This window comes from Panonychus citri, unplaced genomic scaffold, assembly GCF_014898815.1.
Source record: "Panonychus citri isolate SS breed McGregor unplaced genomic scaffold, ASM1489881v1 Contig00140, whole genome shotgun sequence".
NCBI classification, from domain to species: Eukaryota; Metazoa; Arthropoda; class Arachnida; order Trombidiformes; family Tetranychidae; genus Panonychus; species Panonychus citri.
Window position 1 is genome coordinate 2,248,793 of NW_026515545.1, and position 25,240 is coordinate 2,274,032.

General features: G+C 27.9%; 1 protein-coding gene across 3 annotated transcripts in view; it reads right to left on the reverse strand.

Annotated features, from left to right (window-relative positions):
* Positions 1-24,733, reverse strand: part of LOC128394586 (high affinity cAMP-specific and IBMX-insensitive 3',5'-cyclic phosphodiesterase 8A-like) — a 31,655-nt gene extending 6,922 nt beyond the window's left edge. Inside the window, exons 1-3 of one of the 3 annotated variants that reach the window (XM_053354921.1) lie at positions 24,013-24,733; positions 21,416-21,922; positions 13,069-13,134 (exon numbers count right to left, since the gene is read on the reverse strand). In XM_053354921.1, coding sequence (XP_053210896.1) covers positions 13,069-13,134; positions 21,416-21,619 — 270 coding nt within the window. In that variant the 5' untranslated portion in view covers positions 21,620-21,922; positions 24,013-24,733. Of the gene's footprint in view, positions 1-13,068; positions 13,135-21,415; positions 21,923-22,075; positions 22,464-24,012 lie in introns of those variants that run through there. The other 2 variants (XM_053354920.1, XM_053354922.1) reach the window with 2 other exon arrangements.
* Between the last annotated feature and the right edge of the window lie 507 nt (positions 24,734-25,240).

A 25,240-nucleotide genomic window follows, 5' to 3' on the forward strand; every position in this document is an offset into this window, starting at 1 on the left:
TCCATTTCCAGTTACACTTTTTTTCCACTATTTTCTTTTTATTCCTTTCGACTTTTTCTTCATTGACATAATCTTAATCTCTTTGCTTCATCGTCTTCTTATTCTCCACCAATGGAAATAGTTCCACAGAACTTCTGGTTTTTATTCTTTCTTATCACTATTATTCTTCCTCATCTTCCTCATCTTTCTTTTCATTTCTCTTCTTCCCTGTTGTGAATTTTCTCTATCATTCTATCTGTCTCTTTTCGAATTCTTTTTGTTGTTTATCTTTTTCGCTGTGTTACTTTTTGGTTCGAAATGCAAAAGAAGAAGAAAAATAAATCGAATCACCCAAAAATTGAATCAACGGTAATCTGATTAGAATAATGCAACTCGATTTCTCTCTCATTCTCTGTTGTTGACTGTTGAGACATGACCTAAATTTACTGATTGTTGATGATTACATGAGAAAACAAGTCAAGTCAATACACAGAACCGAAAAGATTAGATTGTTATTGTTGTTGATTCGTTTAAAGAAAACACAAAATGAACGATTTTTTTCCCATTAAAACGATATCATAAGTGCCGAAAGTTTCTCACTTATTGTTGTGAAACTTTGTTGATCTGTTTTGCCTTGAAAAATTTTACGATTTTAAATTGTTCGAAATTTATTCAACTTGACCTAGTTTGACTTTTACATGGTTCATGAAGTCAGAGCAATTATCACATAGAGAGAGAAGGAGAAGGAGAGATGATAGAGTGATACAGTTTATGTTCAGTATTGATGATCCCTCTGAGGTTGAGTATTCAGTTAAGTGTAACAAAAAAAGAGATGTGGAAATTGGTCATTTCCTTGATAAATCAGATTAAATGTGATTGAACTGATGTTTCATCGTAAATCATTCAATTGTTATTATCTAAACTAAATGAACATTTCCTGAAGATTTTGATGTAATATTTCAAAACTTGAATTAAAGTTCATCATTTGTTAGATACATAATTGCTCAGAATTTAATAACAAATCGAGTTTAATATTCACCCAATCAAGTAAAGGATACTGATCTTTTTTTTCTTGCATTAGATGATCATCTAATTTCAATCAATCAGTAAATCATCGAGTAAAAACTCATGAAACCGAAGACAAATATTAAGCGACCAAAATATCAATTCTCGATGGTATTGATAATAATATAACTTTGGACATTTCAATCTAAGGATAACTCTAGTAATGTCATAATTAGCACAAAGTGTGAGAGAAAAAAAGATAACTGATAACATTAGGAAAAATATCCATGTAAAGGTGAATGAGAATAACTTTTTTATCTCTCATCGCATTTATCGTTAATCTTAAAATAAACGATTTTCGAGTTGATGACCAATATAAGATCTAGAAAAACGTATATTGTAAGGATAGAATAAGATTATTCAGTTATCAATGAGAACAAAGATGTTGGTAGAGTATTGGTAATGAATAGTTTTCCATGATAAATCCCACCTAAAGTCTACTCTGACACAGAGAGAGAGAGAGAGAGAGAGAGAGAGAGAGAGAGAGGATAAACTTTTGTATGTTCGATTAAGGAAGAACCCAATAGATCGAAAGAGAATAAATGATAAAAAAGAGAGAAAATATTAGGAAATATGTTCTAAAGCTAAAGTAATGTGAAGGAAATAGAATAGTAAATGAGAATTTGTATAAGAAGAAAAAAAAGAGGCTGAACCGATTCTGGTTCTTACCATGAATTAGATATTTCGAAGCGATAATATAATTTGGTGTATTATCAATAGGCAGGGAATCGATTTACTATTTTTTTCGAGGTCAATGGACTCGAATTTTTTTTAACATACTTATTATCCAGGACGCAGTTGCTATTCTAGTTGAGAGTATTATCAAAAATCATCATCATAATCATCATCGTGATAATGATAATCTTTTTCTCCATGAATTTTGTGAGAGAGCAAAAAAAAAATTAGACTCATGTTATTGTTCAACTGTAACTCAATCTGATCTAATATTCAAGTAGATATACAAATTGCTGTTATAATGATCATGATTACACCTAAAATATTATTGAACATTATCATGATATCATTTTAATTAATGGTTCATAATGACAATAATATTACATGGAAATTGTTTATGGTCAAATTTTTTTCTCTCTCTCTCTGATTTTGTCCATGTAACATTCTGAATATATTGAGATAATTGAACCATGGACATTACATAGAGTGAAAGATATAAATAGCTGAATACATGGTCATGTTGATGATAGAATTACATCTTAATTTATCTTCTCAGTTTTTCTTTTCCATGTAAATATTATATAATAACACTTTGAAAGACAAAAAAAGAAGCAAAATATTACCTAGATTCTCATATATATCATCAAGATGATAAAACTAATGGATCATCTTTCAATGAGCTTCATGTCATTTTCCTTTGGTCAGTTTGAGAAACTCGACTGACCAAAGGTAAGATGATAATATATTTACCATCAATTCTACCAGAGATTGTTGAAACTGATCATTCAGATGGGCATTTATTTTCATTTTTCATCGTACCCAATGTATTGAACAGTTTATCGATCTGTTTTATATTCCAGAATCTTATTATCATCAGAATCAAAATCATGAAATTATATATTAATATAATAAAGTAAAGTCATTTTTTGTTGTTGATCATTGTGATTCTGTGATCTCAAATGATCATCTTAATATTATATTAAACATTTTGATTATTAATATTTGTTCATTTGCTCTGTCAATCTTTGACTTTTCTCAAATTTCATGCAACTCATGATAAAATTCAGCTATCTGATCAACAAAATTTCACTAACTATGAATACAAATTAAAGAGACAAAACTAAATCAAAATGGATCATTAATATTATGTATCGATTTCAAGAGATGATGAGGATGAAAAGCGATTCAATTGATTCACTCAAAGATATCGAAATGTTGAGATTTGTTTATAATCATTGTAATCATTAAGATAATTGGTGGTTATCATTTTGTATTGTAATTAAGTCAATCAAGATAATTGGTTGAGTATCGGATTAATTGCTCAACGATCAATGGGAATGGGAATTCAATATAATAAGGGAAAAAGAAAGAAGTTCAAATGTTGTGAGTAGATGAAATATATTATTAGGAAAAAGGGAAGGAAGGAAAAGGAAATAAAAAGTTTGCCTGAAGAGATGAGAAGATGAAAAGAGAAGATAGAAAATGATGAAGATGATGAAGATTCTGTTAACTATCACCAACAACAACATGATCATCACGATGACAATCAAGTCAATTGAAGTGTTCAAGTTCAACTTTCAAGTTGTAAGCAATTCTAATCCATCTAAATAGCAATTCTGACAGAATGAAGATAAAAAATGTTCCATTTCAATACTTGAATACATATATTAATATATCCTGAGAATATCATGAACAACAGGCAAAAAGATCAAGTTTAAGGCAATGAAGATACAACTTCTTAGATATTTTGAAAGAATCGTTAAGTTTTCATCTTCATCTTCATCTCCATCTTCATATCATCGTCATCATCATCATTATCTTTCACTTGATAAGACAAAATGTAACCCAGTTTTTCTGGCTCAATTGATCCTCAGAACTTTTTAAATAACAATAATGATAACATTGTAAACCATTTGATGATGATGAAGACAAAATGAAATTGATTAGGATTTTCAGTTGACTGAATCTCTCAATCATCAAAAAATACTGTTATCAATTAATCTGTTTGTCTTTTCCATTAATTCAATGTTTCAGCACATTGACTAATGAATATCCAACCAGGGAAACTACTCAGAACTTTTTGCCTTCTCATTTCATTATTCAATTAACTCTCTAATCATTATCGTTCATGGAGAAAGAGAGAGAGAGATTATTGATTCAAATTCACTTTAATTATGCAAATATTGACACAGAACTTGATCAAACAATATCGATCAATTATTCACAATTGAAAAATTTCATTATTCATAATCAATGAGAAATATTTGTTTCCTTTGACTTTTTGGTCTTGATTAAAGTTTAGTGGTAATTAAATTGCGCTCATAATAAATTGAGCGAATCAGAACTTAAATGTGACAATCAAAGTTTTACTTCATTTAATCAACAGAACTTTTTTATTTTTCATTTTTCCTTCGCCAATGTTTCATGTGAACAAATAATTCAACAATCAATTTCTTTGTATTAACAGCTAATCTATTAACTAGAGATGATCTTTGGCTTGAATCCAGATCGATTTTCAAAAATACAATCAATTTCTTGATCTCAACTTGTGTTTACATCATGTAAATCATCATATCATATGATAACCATCATAATAAGCCTCATGAAACCAGAATCACTTTCATCAGCATCACTTTTTTTATCACCGCCATGAAATGAACTATTTTTATGAATAGATCAACATTGTTACGCTTTGTTTGTATACTATTTTCACACTCAGATGAGATTGTGAGTGAAAATATTTCACCAGAATCATTTAAATTAAGATTATCAAGATTGAGATCATAACTTTAGCTGACAAAATTGTTAATGTTAATTATAATAATCTGGATCATTTAATGATAATTAAAATTCATCAACAAGCCAATTAATTGTTGGTTCACCAAAATTGTGACAATTTCATCTCGCTGGAAATTGTAACAATCCTCACAAGGTAAATCGGTTTGATAATAATAACCGTTAACTTGTCAATGAATTTTGCAAACATCTAACAAGCGAAATGCTAACAATATTTTCAGTTTTTATATCAATGGATCTATCGGTCGATATGTTTTAAGAAATCCAAATTTCCAATCGAGTTCCGGACAATAACAGTTCCTTGAGTAAAGAGTCGAAATTTTCATCGATTAAAGTTGTTTAAAGTTACATAGAGAGAGAGAGAGAGAGAGAGAGAGAGAAAGTTTCGAGCATTTTACTGAACATATTCAACTATCGTAAAATTCATGTGAACCTTAAAGATAATAAAGATATTGATCGATTAATATTTTCTACCTTCCAAAATAATGATATATATATATATTACAATGAATTTGAGAGAAAAGTTCAAGAACCTGAGAGATATTAACATGCATAAAAATAAGACAAAAACATGAAGATTCTGATTCTTGTAAAGTTACTTAAGATAAACATGGATAAACATTGAGTGTCCATTAATAATAGAAAAATAATAAACGTAATTTATTATTGATTATCAGGTAATAAAAGAAAAATAAATAACATTGCATATGAATTATTAAAGTGCTACAGAAAATATAACCATGGGAAACTAACAGTGATTATCATGTTCAGATTAATCAGAACTGAAACTTGTAACTGAAGGTGAGAGTGTTGAAAATGTGAAAACTTATCGATTTCATTGAGTAAATTGTAGTTAACCAAATTTTTAGTTACACAAAGTGTCACCAAGAATTGAGATTCGAGTGACAATTGAGATATTTACTATATACTCTCATGAAAATCATGGTGAAAAAAGTTCGAGAAATAATGAAAATGGCTGATCAAGTTCATTGAATCTCAATTGAAACGGATAATCTAAACTGGAAACTGTTGATTGCTGTTATATTGTTAATCAACTGTAAATTGTTGGGCTTGGTTACAATTCATAATTCTGATGTGTGTGATGCTCATGATAATCAACCTTTTGTTTCTGGGTCACTAGTATAAGTTAATGAGCTTTTTTCTTTGCCATATCTGTGAGTTAAATAGCTCAGGGATGAAAGTCTGAAATTAAACAAGAATTCATTGTTATAACATGAAAGTAATTAATTAAAATTTCATCATCATCATCATCATTGCACAATTACAATCATGTAGATGGAAACTTTTTCAGCCAATCTGAACTTTAATCGGTAAAAGCAAATGATGAGGATCAATATCAATGGAACGTCAATGTGTTGACTAAATGATTACACTTAGGAATTAACAATAAATTCATCAATTATCCATTGATTATCATGCATGGTATGAATATTATTCTGGAAATAATAATAACATTTCTGCCAACTCAAAGGCATTCCATTCATTATCATCCTTATTATCGTTTAGTTTTTTTTCCTCTTCACCATATGATTCATGATAAAGTTAACTTATTTTCTTCTTCTATTCAGAGAAAATAACAATCAAAGAAAAAAAAATGAATAATGAAAAGCAAGGAAACTGAAATCACATGAATGGAAACTCAGCTTAAGGCCAAGACATGAGATAAACTTGAGACATAAGTTTCATCTCAATCTTTCATCATCTTTTTTTTCCAGGATCACATGAGATTTTCATCTCATTTTTTTCGGATTTTTCAGAAAATAAACACTTCTCATAAGATAAAAATAACCATTGAAACAGAATTGAAACTTTGTCTTCAAATTTATTCAACAAGATCTTTATATTATATCAAACATTGGACATTCAATCAAAACTTGACTAATTATTAAGGCGAGAAAAAAACTGAATAGTAATTGAACAATACCAATGATTTAGCCTCCAGTTATTCATTATCATGAACATCATCATCATGAGATAATCAAGCTCGATTTCAGAATTTGAGAAATACCTTTGAGCTACTTTTTAAATCTTTCCATTGAATATTCCAAACCTATGGAATGTATTCAAATGTGATTCTCAATTAACCATTGGAATGGGAATTACTCGTTTCGCTGAATTTTCTGATTTTCAATTAGCTAAGATTTTCCATTGAGAAATCAGCGAGAGTGATTAACCAGATTCAGAATGATAGTTTTATTGATTAACTGATTAACCTCTTCTCTCATGGCGAGAATAGTATAATTACATGTAAATGAAATGTTAATAATATCGCTGAATTATAATCAGCATAGTAAATGAGTTAATCTTACATCTCATGTTATCTATTTTTCAGTTACCATGTAATTAATATACAATCATGGCTATTTCATGAAGGCTATAAAACAACATACGATAGTGAATACTGAGCAATCAGGTAATCATTTAATTAGACCTATTAACAATCAAGGTTGATTGAAAATCTTAATTCTCAAAGTAAAAGGTCAGAAAATGTTATTAAAATTATTGTTATAACGGAATAAAGTTCAAGGTCAATGAAATTGTTGAAACGAAAACTAAACGATTCAATAATTAAACTGGTGTAGAGTTAATTAAGTATCTGAATAATTGAAAATCATCATGGAATTTGATATTTATCATCCTGATCCCCATGAAATTTAATGAAAATTCATTCATATTATTTACATTGGTGAAAAAAAGTTAATTGAAAAATTGATTTCCTCATTTATCTCAACTTTTTGATTATAATTTTAATACAATTTATATAATTTAATAGATTCTGTTGATTGTATTACCTGTTAACTTTGTTTAATGATTTAAAATGAAATGAATTAATTAAATGAAAGATTTTAAGGTTAATAAAAATGATTTACTCTATTTTCATGGTAATTAGAATGCTGGAATCATGAATAGTTATGTCATCAGATGAAATAATGATAATCAAAATGATACAGAAAAAAAATAAAGCTCAATGAGTTTCCTCATGGGTTAGAGATTGGAACATAAATGAATTCAATTCAGAATTACATGAATATCATTCTGATAATCATTATACATGATGAATATTATTCATTAAGATTGATTTTACTTTTCTTAAGGATTCAAAGGTGCTAACGAAACAGAAAAGGAATCAGAACTCAAGTGAATTTAGTTATAGAATTGAGTTCAACTAATATTATCAAATTCTGAGTTGACCTTTATTAATCCAAATCCAATGGAATATGAAATGGATTATCTTCTAATAAGAGTAATGTAAACAATTCATTTGTTTCGTGTCAAACAATGATCAATATGATGATCAGTTTGTCTCTATACAAATTCTGTATCTCCTTTAATTATGATCCAATCATTTCAAGAATAATATTTACTTGGATATTATTCTTGACCTTTGAACATGACAGTTGAGAATCGGATAAGCTTTAATCTCAATAGTGAAAAGAAAAGGATTAACCAAAAAAGTTAAACATCTATACTACAGGTAATCTTATAAAAATGTTTCTAATAATAATAATAAGCTAATCTTAAACTCTCATATGATTATTACTTAAGATCCGATTATCTATTCATCTTATTATTATCCTTTTAACCTTGAAAGTTAGAGTAGAGTTGATATCATATTATCATTGTAATAAATGAAAGATTATCAAAAAAGCAACGAGGATTAAGCTTAATTTTGAACAATTTTCCCGAATCCAATTTGTAAATATAATATTTCAAAGTTTTGATCGTTATTCAGGTTCAGTGAATTTCATATGCTGATAAACCCAACAACAAGTTTATCCAAGTAAAATAATCTCATTTATAATTCAAATTTTTGGTTTGATCAACGAGAATGTTAATAGTTAGTAATTACCCTTTAATATTATTATGATAATATATGGGAATTTATCTGGATAAAAATATTCAACATTCACTTTGACAGACACAATGGTCAATACTTGCGATTCCATTTTGATTAATCGACTAATATTATGTATATTTATTTCTAGAATCTATTAGATTAACATTCAGTTCAGATTATCGGCATTCATGTCAAGTCAATTGTATCAAATTGTTAACACTTTTTTTAGATTGTCGATGATTTATTTTCTTTTTTCTTTTCCAAATAAATTGTCACAATAATATTTCCAATCGATTATTGATTCTTCATCTTCAAGACAATCTCTTGATACATGATCATCATTAAATTTAATCATATAATCACATGAAATTCAGGGTAACTGTTTCTCATTTAGTTTTCCAGACAATAGAATCACTTTCTAGCATTTATACAGGTAGATAGAGAAATTGTCTCTAGTCGAAACTTTTCAATTCGAATAATATTATTTCTTCAACGAATTCTCTTCTTGTTCATGTAAATACATCAAGATCTTCGTTTGACATCAAACTTTGATTCTTTTCTCTTTCGTTATAATGGAATTTTCTTGTTCTGAGTTTTTTTCTTTTCTTTTATCAGAATCAATTCATGGAATTAGCTTAATCATATATATTTTATGCACAGAAAAAAAGGTAAATAATATAACAGGTAATGAAATTTATCGAAAAAAACTGAGCTTTCATTTCCAATCATCGTACAAAAGGTAAAACTGAATTTGTATTATTCAAATTGATTTATCACAATCCCATGGAGAAGATGATAAAACCCTTGAAAAAAAGTTCCATGTGAGATATGAGATCATATTGCGAAAAGATAAACATTAATAGAAAAGATTTTATTCTTTATTCATTTTCATGATGAATACAAAGAATATTCAAAATTAGAATGCAACAAAATCGGATGAAAAAATATTCGATTAAAAAAAGTAAAAGAAAAATGAATCAGATTTAATATCTTCCATAAATCCCCTGAGGATTTTTCTAATTTTTCTCTTTCTTTTGGTCTAAAATTCTGATTCAGAAATTGTGTAACTTTCATGATCATGAACCTCATGGTAAAAAATAAACGGCTAAATCTTTCATTCAAGATTAAAAACGATCTAAGTTAATTGTTATCTCAATCACCACAATGGCAATTAAACTAATCACCCAATTATTACGATTCACATTTTTTGATGCAAACGTTGATCCAGAACTTCAAGTGCTACAGAGACACCAAGACCCTCATGCGGAAGCTTTTCAAATTCCGGACAAACAAAAAAATAGAACCACTGTTGTGAAGGTCGAGGGTAATGAGTGCAGTTTTTGAAACTCTCTTTTTTTCTCTTTCTTGTCCACAAAAACGACCTGATCTGCAACATACAATCGGATGAGAACCGCAAAAGTAACTGTTAAGTAAGCAAATGGCAGGACTAAGCACTGCATATACAAAGCTAACAATATTGTATCTTTTTTAAATGAAAAAATGGTTCTTTAGATTTGGCATTTGACCGCATACTTATTGGAATGTTTTTGAAAAAATGGTTCTTCAGATCAGGTTGGTTAGTGCGGTTATGTTCAATCACCCAATCATTACGATTCACATTTTTTGATGCAAACGTTGTGAAAGAACCTGGAGTGCTACAGAGACAACAAGACCCTCATGCGAAAGGGTTTCAAATTCCGCACAAACAAAAAATAGAAGCACTGCTGTGAAGGTCGAGGTCAGAAGGGCGGTTTTTGTAAATTTTCTCTTTCTTGTGACTTTTGCTTCTTTTCGTATCCTTCAAATATTATTAATAGTATTGTTTAACAGTTGCATTGTTGTAAAAATGATTTTAATAGAGAGAGAAATAACCACGTAAACGTCAACAATAACGACCTGGTCTGCAACATACGATCGTATGAGAACCAGAAAAGCATTCCTGAGGTTAAGTGCGCAAATGGCCGGGCTTAGCACTGCATATACGAAGCTTACAATATTGTATAAGCTTAGAGATCATGTTGATCGCTCTCTTATTACCATTATCACGTTGGTGAGTTTTTTCAGTCTCTTTTTCCCCTAAATCTGAGACCTATTCAGTTCTGAGATGAAAGTTCATTAGGAAAAAAAGCAAACTGATTCAGTAGCATTGAGAAAGTACATCAATCAATGAAATTCAGTTGATTATTTAATAAAACTTTAGGTTCATGAATATGATTGATACTCATTGATATTGAGATTCATGTCACAACGAGAAAAGTTCAGTGAGAATCAGAAAAACTGCAATTTGAAAAATTGATACCATGTTACGATATATATCGATAATATTGAATGATTGATCACCTAATTTCAGGATAATCATTATCAGCAATTCAAGGTATTTCATATCATAATATTATTCATGATTCACAAGCAATATTTTAATCAACATTTTGTTCATCATCAATAATAAGGTAAAAGAGATTGAGTAAATATTTAGACAAATATTAATCATCATCAGGGTATTAATATATATGTATAAATGATAATCATGATATGGAAAAAGAGGAAGAAGAAAAAATTTATTTTTTTGATAATTTTCAGCTCATTGAGCTAGAAATTGTTCAAATAATATTAATAATCTCATAACATTTTACTTGACCGATTCTGGATAAAATTTTTTTTGATTTATATATTATACTAACATTCAATGGCTATTTGAGTTTTCAATGACAATTTATCAGGTTGATTACAAAACTGTTGACCAGTTTGTTGTCTAGAAATGAAAATTGTCACACTTTTCAATATGATGACCATTATCTCAGAGCTGACCAAATGTTAACCTGATGGATTTTTAAACAGTTACAACAACTTTTACTCCAACCAGATTAATCAATCATTCCTGTTCAGGTTAATTCTGTCTTTGGGTGAAAAGAAAAGGTTAACCATGAATAATGATGTTCTATTGCTGTTGTTGATTATTATGGAAATAGAAATAGATTCATTAAATTGTTGGATTGTTTAATTAAGATTGATTAGCTATTTGCTTGTATTTATATTCAAATATATTCAACGTTATTAATCAACATATTCCTTTTCTCTCATGGAATTTACTTTCATGTAGTAATGATAACAGAAATTTCAAAGAATCTACAACCTCGAATACCATTTAAGGCCATTCTATTGATCGGTGGAGGTAAATTTCAACAATTTTCTCGAAATTTTCCTCCAAAAGGTCAACAAAAGATTCAGAGTTACGATTCTTATGCACGAACTGATTACTCTCATTAACCTTTCTAAGTTGTATTGAGATAATCTGACTAGAATACAGAATAAAATTCTGTTTCATTTTCGTCGTAATAATAACGGTTCTTATCAATATTTCCTTAGAATATTTTTATCCTGTCATCCAAGTATTTCCAATCAATGAAATACTAATGAAAACCCTCAGAATCTTGACTCAGTTGAACAATCAAAAGTTAACATGTAATTGGAACTTTGTAGTAAGAGTGTAAGTGAATAAAGTTACAATTTGTCACCAAGAAAATTACATAAATGTAATATTAAGAAAACTGGTGAATTAAATTGAATCCAATATACGATTATAAAAAAATAATGGAACGAGTGTCAACAAAGTCAGAGAGAAAAGTAATGAAAATTGATGATGAAAGAGTAACATGGAGCTAATTTAGATTCACCCTGAGGGTATAATTAATGTCAAATTGTTCCTGAAAAACCTCAAACCTCTTGATGGTTTTAAGACTTTTATAAACATTTCATTATCTGTTGACCTCAGTTATTTTCTTGCTGATTAAACAGAAAATTTTAAAGTAAACAAAGAACCAAGAGAAATGCTTGTCAATGTTGATGATGATGAAAAGCAATCTCCATGTTCAGCTAATCCTAAATCATCAAAATCTTAAATCTCTAAATATAATATGATATTTTCTTCATTTTTACCTCTTCCAATTAAACAGGGAACATGAAAATTTACTCATATATTATGTGTATAAACATCTTCAAGAGTTAAACGTCAATAGTCAAGTCAAATTTTCACCGAAAATCAAGTTTATTATGTTTCAATCGTTCTCATCTTTGCTTCATGTTCTGTTCTGATGTAAATCACAATTCTTGGCATATTAGATTATCTGAATGTTCTGAGAGAAAGATGAAATTCTGATTAGATTGCCATTCGTCTTCATCTCTCTCTCTCTCTTTCTCTCTCTTTCTTGTTATAACATTTTATTTACATGGTTATTGGATCTTCGACAACACATATTCATACTGATTTCAGAGATAAACATGAACAAAAAAATGCGATCAATATCATGACAGAACCATGAAGATAATAAAGATTCTGATTTCATTTTTCAATGTGAATCAACTTAGGAACTAAGTTTCATTGTCTGATCCTGAATATGTCGTTTCTTTTTGCTATTCTGTTTAATATAAAGTTCTTGTTCATGTTTAGGGTGATATTCATCATTCTTGGTACTTCGAGCAGTTTTTCTCTCTCTCTCTCTCTCTCTCTCTCTACCTTATTAGAATAGATGAAGTTGAAAAAACTCATAAATGGGAGAAATGATCCATAAATGATGATGAAAAATGAGTTAAAGATGTGATGATGAAGATGAAGAGGAAAAAGGAAAAGGAAAAGATGTAGGAAAAGTTGACAAGTTTGATAGAAATACATTGAAACATGATTAACCAATTCTTACCTTTAATTGAGGCATCGAAAGGCACATTGATCCTAATTTGAGCGTATTATTATCTTTGCTTTTTGGCTGGGAAAGAAAGAGAAAAGATAATTAATTACTTAATGAGATTCGATAATTAGTAATTAGTAAAAGATTGTTGAGAGGATATGGATAATCACGGAACCAGGGGATTATAAACTTCAATCCCTTAGGATGATTTAAATCATTTCTTAAATTTATCTTGTCCTAATTGCGAGTTTGTAATTTTATTTGAGTGAACGGTTTTCATTCATGATAATCAAACTTATCCAGTGTTGTGATGACTACGTGATTCATAATAGTGATACTCTAATTGTTTGTTGAATTTTTTCATTCATTTTTTTTCTTGATTAACTTTTTATCTCAATGAATAGTCACATTGTTTTTTATTTTGCCTTGTAATCATAATCAGTGTGCAATCAATAAGCAATCAAATGAATTATATTAAATGTGATAGTTGCCTACACTTTCCTTGAACACCACCATGTTCATCATCAGAATCATCATGAAAAAGGTCAAAAGTAAATATGGTTACGTTAATAATTTTTTTCTTATTATTTCCTGAAGACCCTTTTGTTTGCCTATTTAATATTCATTCAATATGTTCACCATTTATTCAATCATTTCTGTTTTTTTACTTGCCTATCGCATGAATTCATGACCAAGAGAGAGAGAGAGAGAGAGAGAGAGAGAGAAACTGTATCATGAGTGAATTATATTAAACATGAATAACTGGACATTCGTACGAGAATTTGATAGATTACCATGATAGATTTTGTGTATTATCATGTCGAAACTTATTGTCTTAAGGTTGAGAAACTTTTATTATCATATTCTTTCACCATATATTATACGATAATCATGGTCTCTCTTCATGGATCTTCAGAAAACTTCAAGATGATTTGTTTTCCTATTTCTTTTTTTACTGAATTTTCTCACATGGAAAATTGTAAGAATCCAGGATAAAATACATTCGAGAGAGCGAGAGAGAAATACAAGAGATTATTATACCAGTTTATCATAAGCTGAATTTAAATTCTGGAAAAAGTTCAAGCTCAAAGACAGAAAAAAAAAGATACAAGAAATAGATGAAGCAAAAAAGTTCTGAATTATCTTAATTGTAGTTGACCTAAATTCACTGTCATCATTTTGTTCAATAGTATTTTCACCCAACAGATTAGCTGAGAGTTGAGTAAACTCTAAGTTGATTAATCTAATAACCAAGAAGATAATCAACAATCAAAATGATTTAGAGAGAAAAAAAGGAGAAATCTATTAACAATTATACTCTGCAATTAGTTAATTGCTTCGAGTGTAGAGAAGAAGATTAAAAATATTATTATTATTATATAAATGAAAAGTTTAATTGCATTTAATAGATTCCAAAAGTTCAAGATAGTAGCAATTACTCAATTGTTACTATTAAATTGAATCATAATAGTAATCAAGTTAATCAATGCAAGAGTCAAGTTGGATAATTGATGAGAAAATTTTGTCTCCATCTGAATTAATTTAAATTATCAGAGTTACTTTTGAATGAACTTTTTTTTTCATCTCTTGACAATTTGATAAATTGCTCAAAATGTAAATTGATTGTCAAAAAGGTTTCAAAAAGTGTTTATCAAACTTGTTTAATTGTTGAATTTTAAATTAACGATCATTCATTTGTTGTTAATTGTTTTCAATTGATAATAATAATTATTCAATCATCAGAATTCATGTAAATTCAGTTCTCAAAAATGGTTTGTTGACTTATTATCTCGTTAGTAATTATTATTATATCGTAATGTTTATATGAAAATAGTTGTAATAATAATCAACTACAAATATTAACAAGTAATAACCATGATAATGATCATGTTAAAGGCTTCAGAATGAAACAATTTGATATGACTATTATTGTGAATCTAATATTAACATGGGAACAGAGAGAAGGGGAAAGGAAAGGAAAAGGTTTCATGATAAGTTCAGAACTTTTTTTTTTCAAGGTAAAAACAAATTCATTTGATGAGTTAAAAGTTTTTTCAAAAAAAAACAATAGTCTCTCATTCAACTAGAGCAACAACAACAACATGATTGATAGTCTCAGCAAATTTCATTCTAGTTCATCATCATCACGATTCTGATCATGATGATGGAAGAAAAAAAAACATCATGTAAATGCTATTTTCTTGCTAAACAGAATTTACTCTCTGTCTCTCTCTCTCTCTGATTCTTGTTGTGTATCAAATCAAATTGAACTTAAATTGTTTGTATTGTATTTTTTTCCTCTCTACCATCGCTGAGAACTGAGGTTTACCTGGTGATGTATATTGATTCACACTCGGTGGTGTATTTACATGAGAAAAGTTTTAATCAGTTGTAACAATTTTTTTTCTTCTGCTTCACTTTTTTTTTCTCATTCATCTATGGGAATGAATTAATGATGATACACAGAAAATAACATTGTTATTGGTTGACAAGTTACTCAAGGTTTGAGAGATATCATCATGAAGAAAACAAATCATGGTCTGAATATATTGAATCAAAATTTATCCCCATCAATTGTTCAAAATGATAATTATCATGGAAGTGAATGGAGCTAAAATAAAATCATCAAATTATCAAAAGTTTAAAATGTGAACAAAAAAATATGAAAATTCATCGATTATTAAAACATCATGTTCTCTGAAAAAGGTAAAAAAACATGATTATCATCTAATAGAATATTAGAAAGTTTTATTCCAGTGAAATTTCAGAATAATTCATTTCGAATGTCCAGTTGAAGGTCATTCACATGGAGAGAAACAAAAACCAATACCAAGAAATTCAGTGTTTCCTGATCAATAAAATGTTCATTTCTGTATCTGAATAGTTATTACTTTGTTCATCGTAACAATTTTAAAACTTTTCTTCGGAAAAAAGTTATTCAATTAATCTCATGTAATATCATGGAATCAGTTTCACCTTTGGTTACCAGTTTACTCATAGAAAAGTAATTATTATGATTTCTGAATAATTATTGATCGATTATCATTTAATAACAATTAATTGGCAATTGTCACTGATACAGGGGAGCAAATTGCAAGGTAAAATTGTAAGCAAATGGATTGATGATTAATTAACTAACAATGGATCTAATTGTCAGCCAAAATGATCGTGATTGGAACCTCAAGATGATAACAATTAATAATTTAACTGTAATTGTTTTAAATGATTACCAGATTAAAGATCAATATGAAATGAATCAACATGCTAAAAAGACACAACAATTAAGTAAAAACATTCAGTTATTAATTAGTTTTCTCTAAGTGTTTTTCTTCATTTAGTTAATTACTATTACTAATTAATTAGTTTAACTTTTGCGGATTAATGGATTTAATTGAATCAATTACATCAACTCGAGAAAAACTCAACTCGAGGAGAAAAAATCTTAAATTGTTACAATTTATACTCTCATTTAATTTGATTTTCAATTGTTTTCTATTAATTGTAGATTTAATTAACTTTTTTCTAATTAATCAAGTTGGACGTTCAATATTATTACAATCAGCTTACAATTTAACAACAATCAACGATCAACAAATTATAAATGATAAAGTGATTAGTGATCAATTGATTATCAATCATGAAAGTGAATTATTTAAATTTAAATTAACCTTGACATTGATTTATATTTGTATTGGTTTTATTTCATTAATATCAACTGATCAGATTAATTCATTTTTTTTCACATTCATTTCATTTATTAATTTTCTCAATCATCTAATTAATCATCATGATAATTTATCATCACAAGTGAACAATTTAACAACATTATCAACAAAAGTATCTTCAGTTACCACAATTGTTTATTCAATGATAATAACAATGATATCGTTGGTTTATTGGTTTGAATTGAGATCAATTAATCCTAAATCATCATCATCATCATCATCATCATCCTCAGCATCATTATCCTCATCATCTTCATATTCATCCTCATCACCAACAACAACATCAACCTCAACATCTTTATTATTTAATTACATTGGATTGCATTGGATATTTTTCTTCCTCTTCATCTTACCAGTTCTCTGTCTATTTATCATTAAACAATCGACAATTAATTTCTCCTTAATTGTTCCTCTTTCTATCCTCTTTCTTTCACTTATTTTCCTTTTTACATCTTCTTTTATCCTTCTTATTTTCTCACTTTTTCTGCTCACCTTTTTCTCTCTCACCCTTGTAACATTATCTTTTCTCACTCTCTATCTAACTCCTCTTTACTTTTGTTTATCATCATTTTACCTTCAATAATAATAAAATAATAACAAATCAACAACATCCTCCTTTAATTTCAGCATCATCATCATCATCATCATCATCATCAACAACAAATTAATATCTTCAGCTAATTATCAATAGTAAAGAGTGAGTCACTTAATCCATTTCTTAATTGTTGCAATAAATATCTCATATTTTAATATTAATACTCAAACACCAGAATCTTTTTCAACTAATCCAATGGCTCATGGCTTTTATCAACTCATCTCATGATAAGAAATTAATCTCAACCAATTAAATACCTAATAAACACCTAATTAGTTAATTGTTTTGACAGTAAACTTTTTTTTCTCGTTCATTATTTATCATCTTAATGTTATTATTATTATTATTATTATTACAACGGGACAATCATGATAACCATCATGAATTAAACTTGACGATGATCATGATGAGCTTTGTATTGGTATTAGAGATTCATCAACATCATGACAATTAATTTAAAACATAATCAACGTCAGATTATATTTTCAAGACAATTGACAATCTAAATGACAATCAATCCAGTGATTAAAATAAACACAAGCAAGCCGATTATATCAACAAAATTAAGTTAATTGTTCACCATGAAAGCCAAACAATTTAAAAAGCAAAAATGGAAACTCTGATAATGTGATACTTTTATTTACCTTAATTGTTAATTGTATCATTATTGGGTTAATCTATTTAATCACATTTCTACCTGATAGAAAAAGGTTAATTAACATTTGTTAATTCATACAAATTTTCAGCTTTAATTGTTAATATGATAGTAAATTATTCAATTAATCTAAAAACAAAATAGTAGAGTAAAAAAAAACACTAACAATTAACTAATAGTAAGTATAAACTTTGTCCTTGATTCTTTGCTTTTATATTGATTTAGTTGGAAATCAGTTAATTGTCATCAATACAATTAGTAAATTCACAAGAAAATTCAATCAAATCCAATCTATTACATGATGATTATCCCTCCCCAGGAATAATCATAATTCAATACATATAATTTACTTTTCTATTAGTTAATTGTCAAAGATTATTGGATGAGCTAAATATTAATAACCAACCAGATAATGAATATAATATATTAGCAAATAATTTACATATCATATTATCAATATTAAGGTTACATGTGCTAATTGTGTTCATGTATCTTTAATTATCAGTGGACTAATTAACTAATAAACTATGAGTAGAAGGTTTCTCTTGGTTATATTTATATTAATATGATTGTTTTTTATTTTTGAGTAACAATAGTTTCATGATAATAGTATAAGATTACCATTGAATAAGGATTATCCTCTAATCGGCTTAAGGATTTCAACTTTTTCATGGTAAATATTTTTTTGCGAAATTGTGAAATTCATTAGTGAATTGAATGACAATTTATATTATATTGAAAATGATAATATTAGTATTCAAATTAACTGATCAGAATGTTTTTCTAGCTCATCATTTCCATTGGGAGAAAAGTATTCAGCTAATCTAATATCCCTTTGGTAAACCATTAGAATTGCTATTAGTTTATTAATCCTCGTCAAAATTTCAATGTAATGTTATCCTTTTTTTTGGTTCTTTGTTTATGGAAAGGAAAATGTCATTTGATAACAGATATTAAGGTGATGATGATGAAAAACGATACAATTTATTATCATCATCAGGGAAAATTGAAAAGTTTTCCCAGAATTCAGGTTGATGATGAGTCGGAGATACATTATGGTTCATGTATATGAATGAATATTGGAAGAATTATTTTTTTTCGTATTTTTCTCTTCTTAATGATCCGATTACAATGGATATTATCATGATCAGTTTCATGGTAAATTCATCATATATTAGCTTAATTTGAATCATATTTCTTTTAATAAAAGAAGAAGAAAAGAAAAAGTTCTGAATTAATCTCTTTCTCTCTCAATTCTTGATATAATAATAATAATCTACAAATGACTGATAATAATAAAAAAGAGAATCAATTGAGTAAATTATCATCATTATAATCAGATTCATTAATAAACTAAATCAAATCCGTGTGGATTATTAGTATTAATCAGTCAATTAGTTAATTGCCATTGATTATTATGAAATAATGTCAATATAAAAATCAAGAGTATCTTTGATTGGAAAACAATTTCATCAAATCTGATAGTTAATTACATTAAGATTGAAGCAGAAATTGTTGACAAAGAGTAGAGAGAGAGAGAGAGAAATAATTGATCTAATTATTAATTATGTTGATATTTTGGTGGAAAATGAATCAGTTCATTTATGATGATTTATAAGATATGAGAAATTTTCGCATTAATCAGTTAATCATGATCAAAGAAAATGATTTAGTTGATTTAGAAAAATTTTCCAAGTTTCTCTTTTTCTGGTTAACAGATTAATCTGAAAGTTTTTCTTTCTTCTGATATTCTTGAAACTGGAATGTATTCAGAAAAAAAACATGGGCTTGTACTCAAAGTTTCATGATGATTTTCATCAATAGATGATGATGATGATTAATCTACTATTTTTAATTATTTATTCACCTCATTTACATTTTCAATTAACTTTTCAACTGATTCCAGAGTCTAAAAGCTAATCAATGATAACCTTTCATGATCAATTTACTTTGTGTGTGTTAGAAAAACACAAAATTAGTTGGAAAATTTAATCAACTTGATTCACTTCAATGATCAGATTATTATTCATTCCAAGAAAAATATCAATTCATTTTTCCAGGATAAGAAAAAGAAAGAGAGAAATTTTCAATCAGCTGATTATCATCATCTTATTTCTTATTTTTCCATATATATAAAAAAAAGAAAAGGTGATTGAAAGTATCAAGATGATAATCGATAAATGGATCAAGATTAATCGGAAGAAAAATATTATTCAGTTATCGAAGTAAATCAAATCTAAAAGTTAATAGAAATATGATAATAATGGAAAATATCATTTTCTTTTCTCCATATTATATCAATGAGAAAATCATTCAAGTTGAATTTTTCTAATCTTCTTAATTCTCTGATTTTCTGATTAATCTGATAATCGAAAATCATTCCCAAGTCTAGACTTAACTCTGAAGAAAAAGAAGAGAAAAAAAAAGAGAATCGTATTGATTACATTCTGAAGTAAGGAAATAGACAAAAGCTTCTAATTGTGAGTTTAATTAATTGTTCTAATCGTAAAGGTTAATCAAAGTAATATTCTAGTTCTAAATGTAATAGATAAAACTTGAAACAATCAACTAATTATTTCCAATTAGTTGAACTGTTCATCTTGTGTACTTGCAAATAAAAGTTTCGCAAATTGTTACCCATTTAATATTAATTGAATGTGAATTATTGTCAAGTTAAAGTTTAACAATCAACAAGCAAAAAACTCATCGGAATTAAGGGGAAAAACTCAGAACGTAACCATGGAAACGATTTTGTTTAAAGTATTAAAATAAGAATGGAAAATGAAATAAAAAGGTAATTTAATATTCCAATTTTAGATTATTATTAGTAGTATTTTATCATTGAATTCAAGTTATTTCAGGTAAGATGATGATGATGTTACTTTAACAGCCTATTATATTTAATATATAAGAAGAACAAGAAAAAAAAGTTATTATTCTGGGTGAAAATCAATTTATCTGATTAACTGAAAGTCATTTAGTTGAAATTGTTTTTTTTTCTTATTCTTTTATATACTTCAAATACTTGAAACAATAGAGTTACTATCATATTTTTATCTCATTCAATTCTTGTTGGCGGTAATATTATTGTCACCATGGTAATTGGTATACAAGAACGTCAGAACTTTTAAGTGCGAGAGAGAGAGAGAGAGAGAGAGAGTTAATCATTATCGTCATTGGGAATAAATGATGATGATGATGAAAAAAATGATGTTTAATTTGATAAAAGTTAAAAAAACTTTCGGTGGAAACTAAGAGATTTTTTTCTATGATTATTATTGAGTAACATGGTGAATGGAATCAAGATCAATGTACAGGGATGAAGATGATGAGGATGAGGGAAAGAAGATGGAGAGAGAGAAAAAAATGAAGAGGAAGACTCACCGATAAGTCCTTACAATTTAAGTCCTTATTGTTATCATAATAAGTCATAGGAAGAAATGGTTTCCCTTCAGAATTTTTCTGTGAACAATTAGATGAATCAGTTTGATTGTTACCAATAATTTCCTCATTTGATGTTTCATTGGGACAACTGTATTTAAGTTCAGTTTCTGTTCGAGACCTTCGGCTACTTGGTGTACAACCCATGATAATGATGATCAATATTCAAATTTTTGGCTTCCTGGTGATGATAAACAATTCGATGAACAATTATTCACATTTAAGGAAAATTAATACTTCCGGGAAACAAAACAAAAAGTGCACTTGAAACAATCACTTTGTAGTATTCACTTGAAAACCAAAGCCAAAATCAACTGTATGATAATATTGATGATGATTGTGAATCAACTTGTTGATTTTTAATCCAGTTAATAAATTACATCGATTTTCACACCGAAAAGTTGGTTAAACAGAGAAGAGAATGAGAGATTAAGAGGAGAACAATTAATTCTGCAAAAGAAAAAGGAAGAGAAAAGATTAAAGATGAGAATCGAATTGAGGAAAATGATAGAGAAAGAAAGAGAATGAGAGAGAGAAGAGAGAAGAGATGATGATAAGGATGAGAAGATCTTAATTAAGGCCAAAGTAAACAGATGATATTACATTTAGTGTTTGCGGCCTCTTCAATCATCTCCACATGGAGAAAAAAAATATATCAGAATCACAAGAAATACTGATAAAATGATTGACGATTGTCTTTTGCAGAGGAACTTTTAATGATGATTCAGGTAAATTAACGATAATTTCAAAAGGTAAACTTTGTTTTATTTTGTATTCTATTATGATATCGTTTAAGAGAAAGTTCAGTGAAATGAATAACATGAAAGTTTTGAGATGAATACAGAAGAGTCACCGTAACATGATGAGGGAGAGCTCATGGTTTGAAATGCAATCAATGCATTAACAGAGAGATGATGATGAACAGAAAGGAAAGAGTAGAAAGAGAAAAGGAAAGAAGAGAATGAGATGAGAGAGTTGGTGAGAAAATAGTGAGCATCTTCTCTGAGTGAGCAAGTGCGTCAAAAAGAAAAGTGACAAGCCATAAGGAGAGAGAAAGAGAAGAGATGAGAGAGATTATTGTGAGGGAGTCGAATCGGGATGATGATCGTTTAGATATAAGAAACTATGGAAAAAAAGAGTGAGTGAGTGAGAGAGAGAGAGAGAGAGAGAGAGAGAGAGAGAGAGAGAGAGAGAGATAAAGGTCAGTGTAATGATGACGGAACTCAAAATGATAAAAAGCAAAACTTTCATGAGACTTATGAGTTTTCATGTTAACATTGAAATTCGCTCATAATTATCGTAATTCTAATAATCCCATGAAATTGAATTTAATAGTCGATGAAATGAAATAAAAGAGATGATAAAATGAGAGAAAAAAAAAGAAAAAAAGATTTCAAGTTAATTCATTCATCATGATTAACATGAATTTCGATAATATTTTTTCCTTCTTTCTTTTTTATTATTTTCCTTCTTTCAAAAATCAACATTGATGTTCCATCAATAACAAGAAGAGAAAAACAAATTAATATCTCTCACCTAATATTCCGATATAATAATTCAAATCAACTAAATTGTTTCAATATCTTCACTGAATTACAATCTGACTATTAGATAATCAATTTCATGTATTCAATTGATTTCATTCATTTGATTACAAAATAATGAAAATTGAAAACAAAAACAATCCGATCACAATGATTAGTGTGGTAATTTGTATTATCTTAATAACTGTTACCTTTTAGTGATTTAAAGTAAACAAATTGTTGCTGTTTTCATTAATACAATTTAATGTAATTAGAGTGATTAATGTCGACCATGAAGTTATACCTTATATTCAATTGGCATTAACATGATAAATATTATCATGAAAAACGAGTAATGTTTAAGGAAGAATGAGAAAAGTAACTTAACCTTAACTATTATTATGATTGTTGTTATTACCTTGATAATAATCAAATCCAATGGAAAAACATAATTACTAAATTATTTTCTCTTCGTTGTTAATATTAATTCATTTAACTTTTTTTTTTCTTATTCAACATCTTAAGTTTTAATCATGAAATTGTGACAATTTATCAGGGACTTAATTCATTTGATTACTCGAGATAATCAAGCTAAACTAAATTAACTAACTTGCCTTTTTAACCTTCGATAGTTACAACAATCTAATTGTAGTTGTTTTTGTTGTTGTGATAATCTTATGGATAATAATTAAAGTTAACTGTCAATTTTGTTTGTGTTTTGGTTTTTAATCAACTTTTTGTTTCTCTCATAATCAACAATTAACTGTAAACAAACAATTTAACACTCATGAAAAAAAAACAGTATATTCATTATAAGTCTGATCAAATTCAAGTTAATCAGCTAGCTAATTGTTGGTAACTAGTAACAGTAAATTGTTTACATAGTATGTACATGCTAATTGTTAGTAACAATCAAGAAATGATTTATTATCATCATGAAAACGGAAAAAGTATTGAATGAAATAAATATCATAATATGTAATATTAGCATTTAGGTGACCTCTCAGGTCGACTCACCTTGATTTCTGATAATTGGATGATTTAATCACAGAGTAAATTAAGACTAGATTGAGAAGGAGTAACAATTAAGGTTAATGTATATTTAATGGTACATCACAATTGCGAAGCAATTTAACAAACAAAAATGATCCGAATCACATTGAGATACAATTAACAGTTTTAATGTTTTACTGTTGAGCTTGTTAATTGTTAAGTATTATTATTAACGAGAGAATCGTTTTTGTTGTTGATAGAAAATGATTCTAGTAAATTAAAGATGGCAGCATAATCTAGTTGATTTAGTTGATAATAATTAATGATAATCAAGTATTTACTTTGAGTTAATTATATGTTGAAATGATTTAAAGTATCAAATCTATCAGATATACAAGAAACAAAAGGTTGAACGTTTAACTTTTTTTTTCACAGTTTTAAATGATTAACATGATGATTACCATGATGTTACTGACGAGTTACTGGTTTTGCTGTTGATGATGATGATGATGATAAATGGTAATCAAGAAGCAAGATAATACATGTTAATCAAATAGATGAAACAATTAAAACTGATTGAAGGTTTGTTATCAGTGGAAAAAGTAAAACATTTAATCTTAAAGTTATTGTTTTGATTGTTCCTGGTGTTGATGTTAACCAATCATCCAATGTGACACTTATATGATTATGAATGTGAAACATAATGATGGCGATGGTGATATCATAATGAGAGAGAAAGAGGGAGATGATTGTAATCAACGAAAAGGCAACAAGATGAATTATTTGATGAAGGCAGAGAGAGAGAGAGAGAGAGAGATGATAAAAGAGGGAGAAGAGGGAGAAATAAATAAAAAAGGGACTGGGAAAAAACTGTAAGGCTCAGAAAGGAGGTCAAGTATGAACGATTCATATAAACAGACAGAATTTCAATTTTCTCATGGTGATCATTTTCTTCATCATCATAATCATGATTAGCGATGATATTAGTTAACAATTGTCTTCAATTTAATATAATCTTTGTATGTGTGTGTGTGATTGTAAACATGAACATTTAAACAGGTAACACTTTCACTTTACCTTTTTGGTTCCTTAATTGTAAACAATTTTGATTATTGTAATTAACTTTTTAATGACCTTGTCCATTGTTTTCTTTTCATTTTCTTGTTTTTTTTGTTTTAAATTGTTGCAAATTAGAAAACAAAAACAATAGGAAAAAGGAACAAAAATATCATCATCATCAACTAATTACAAC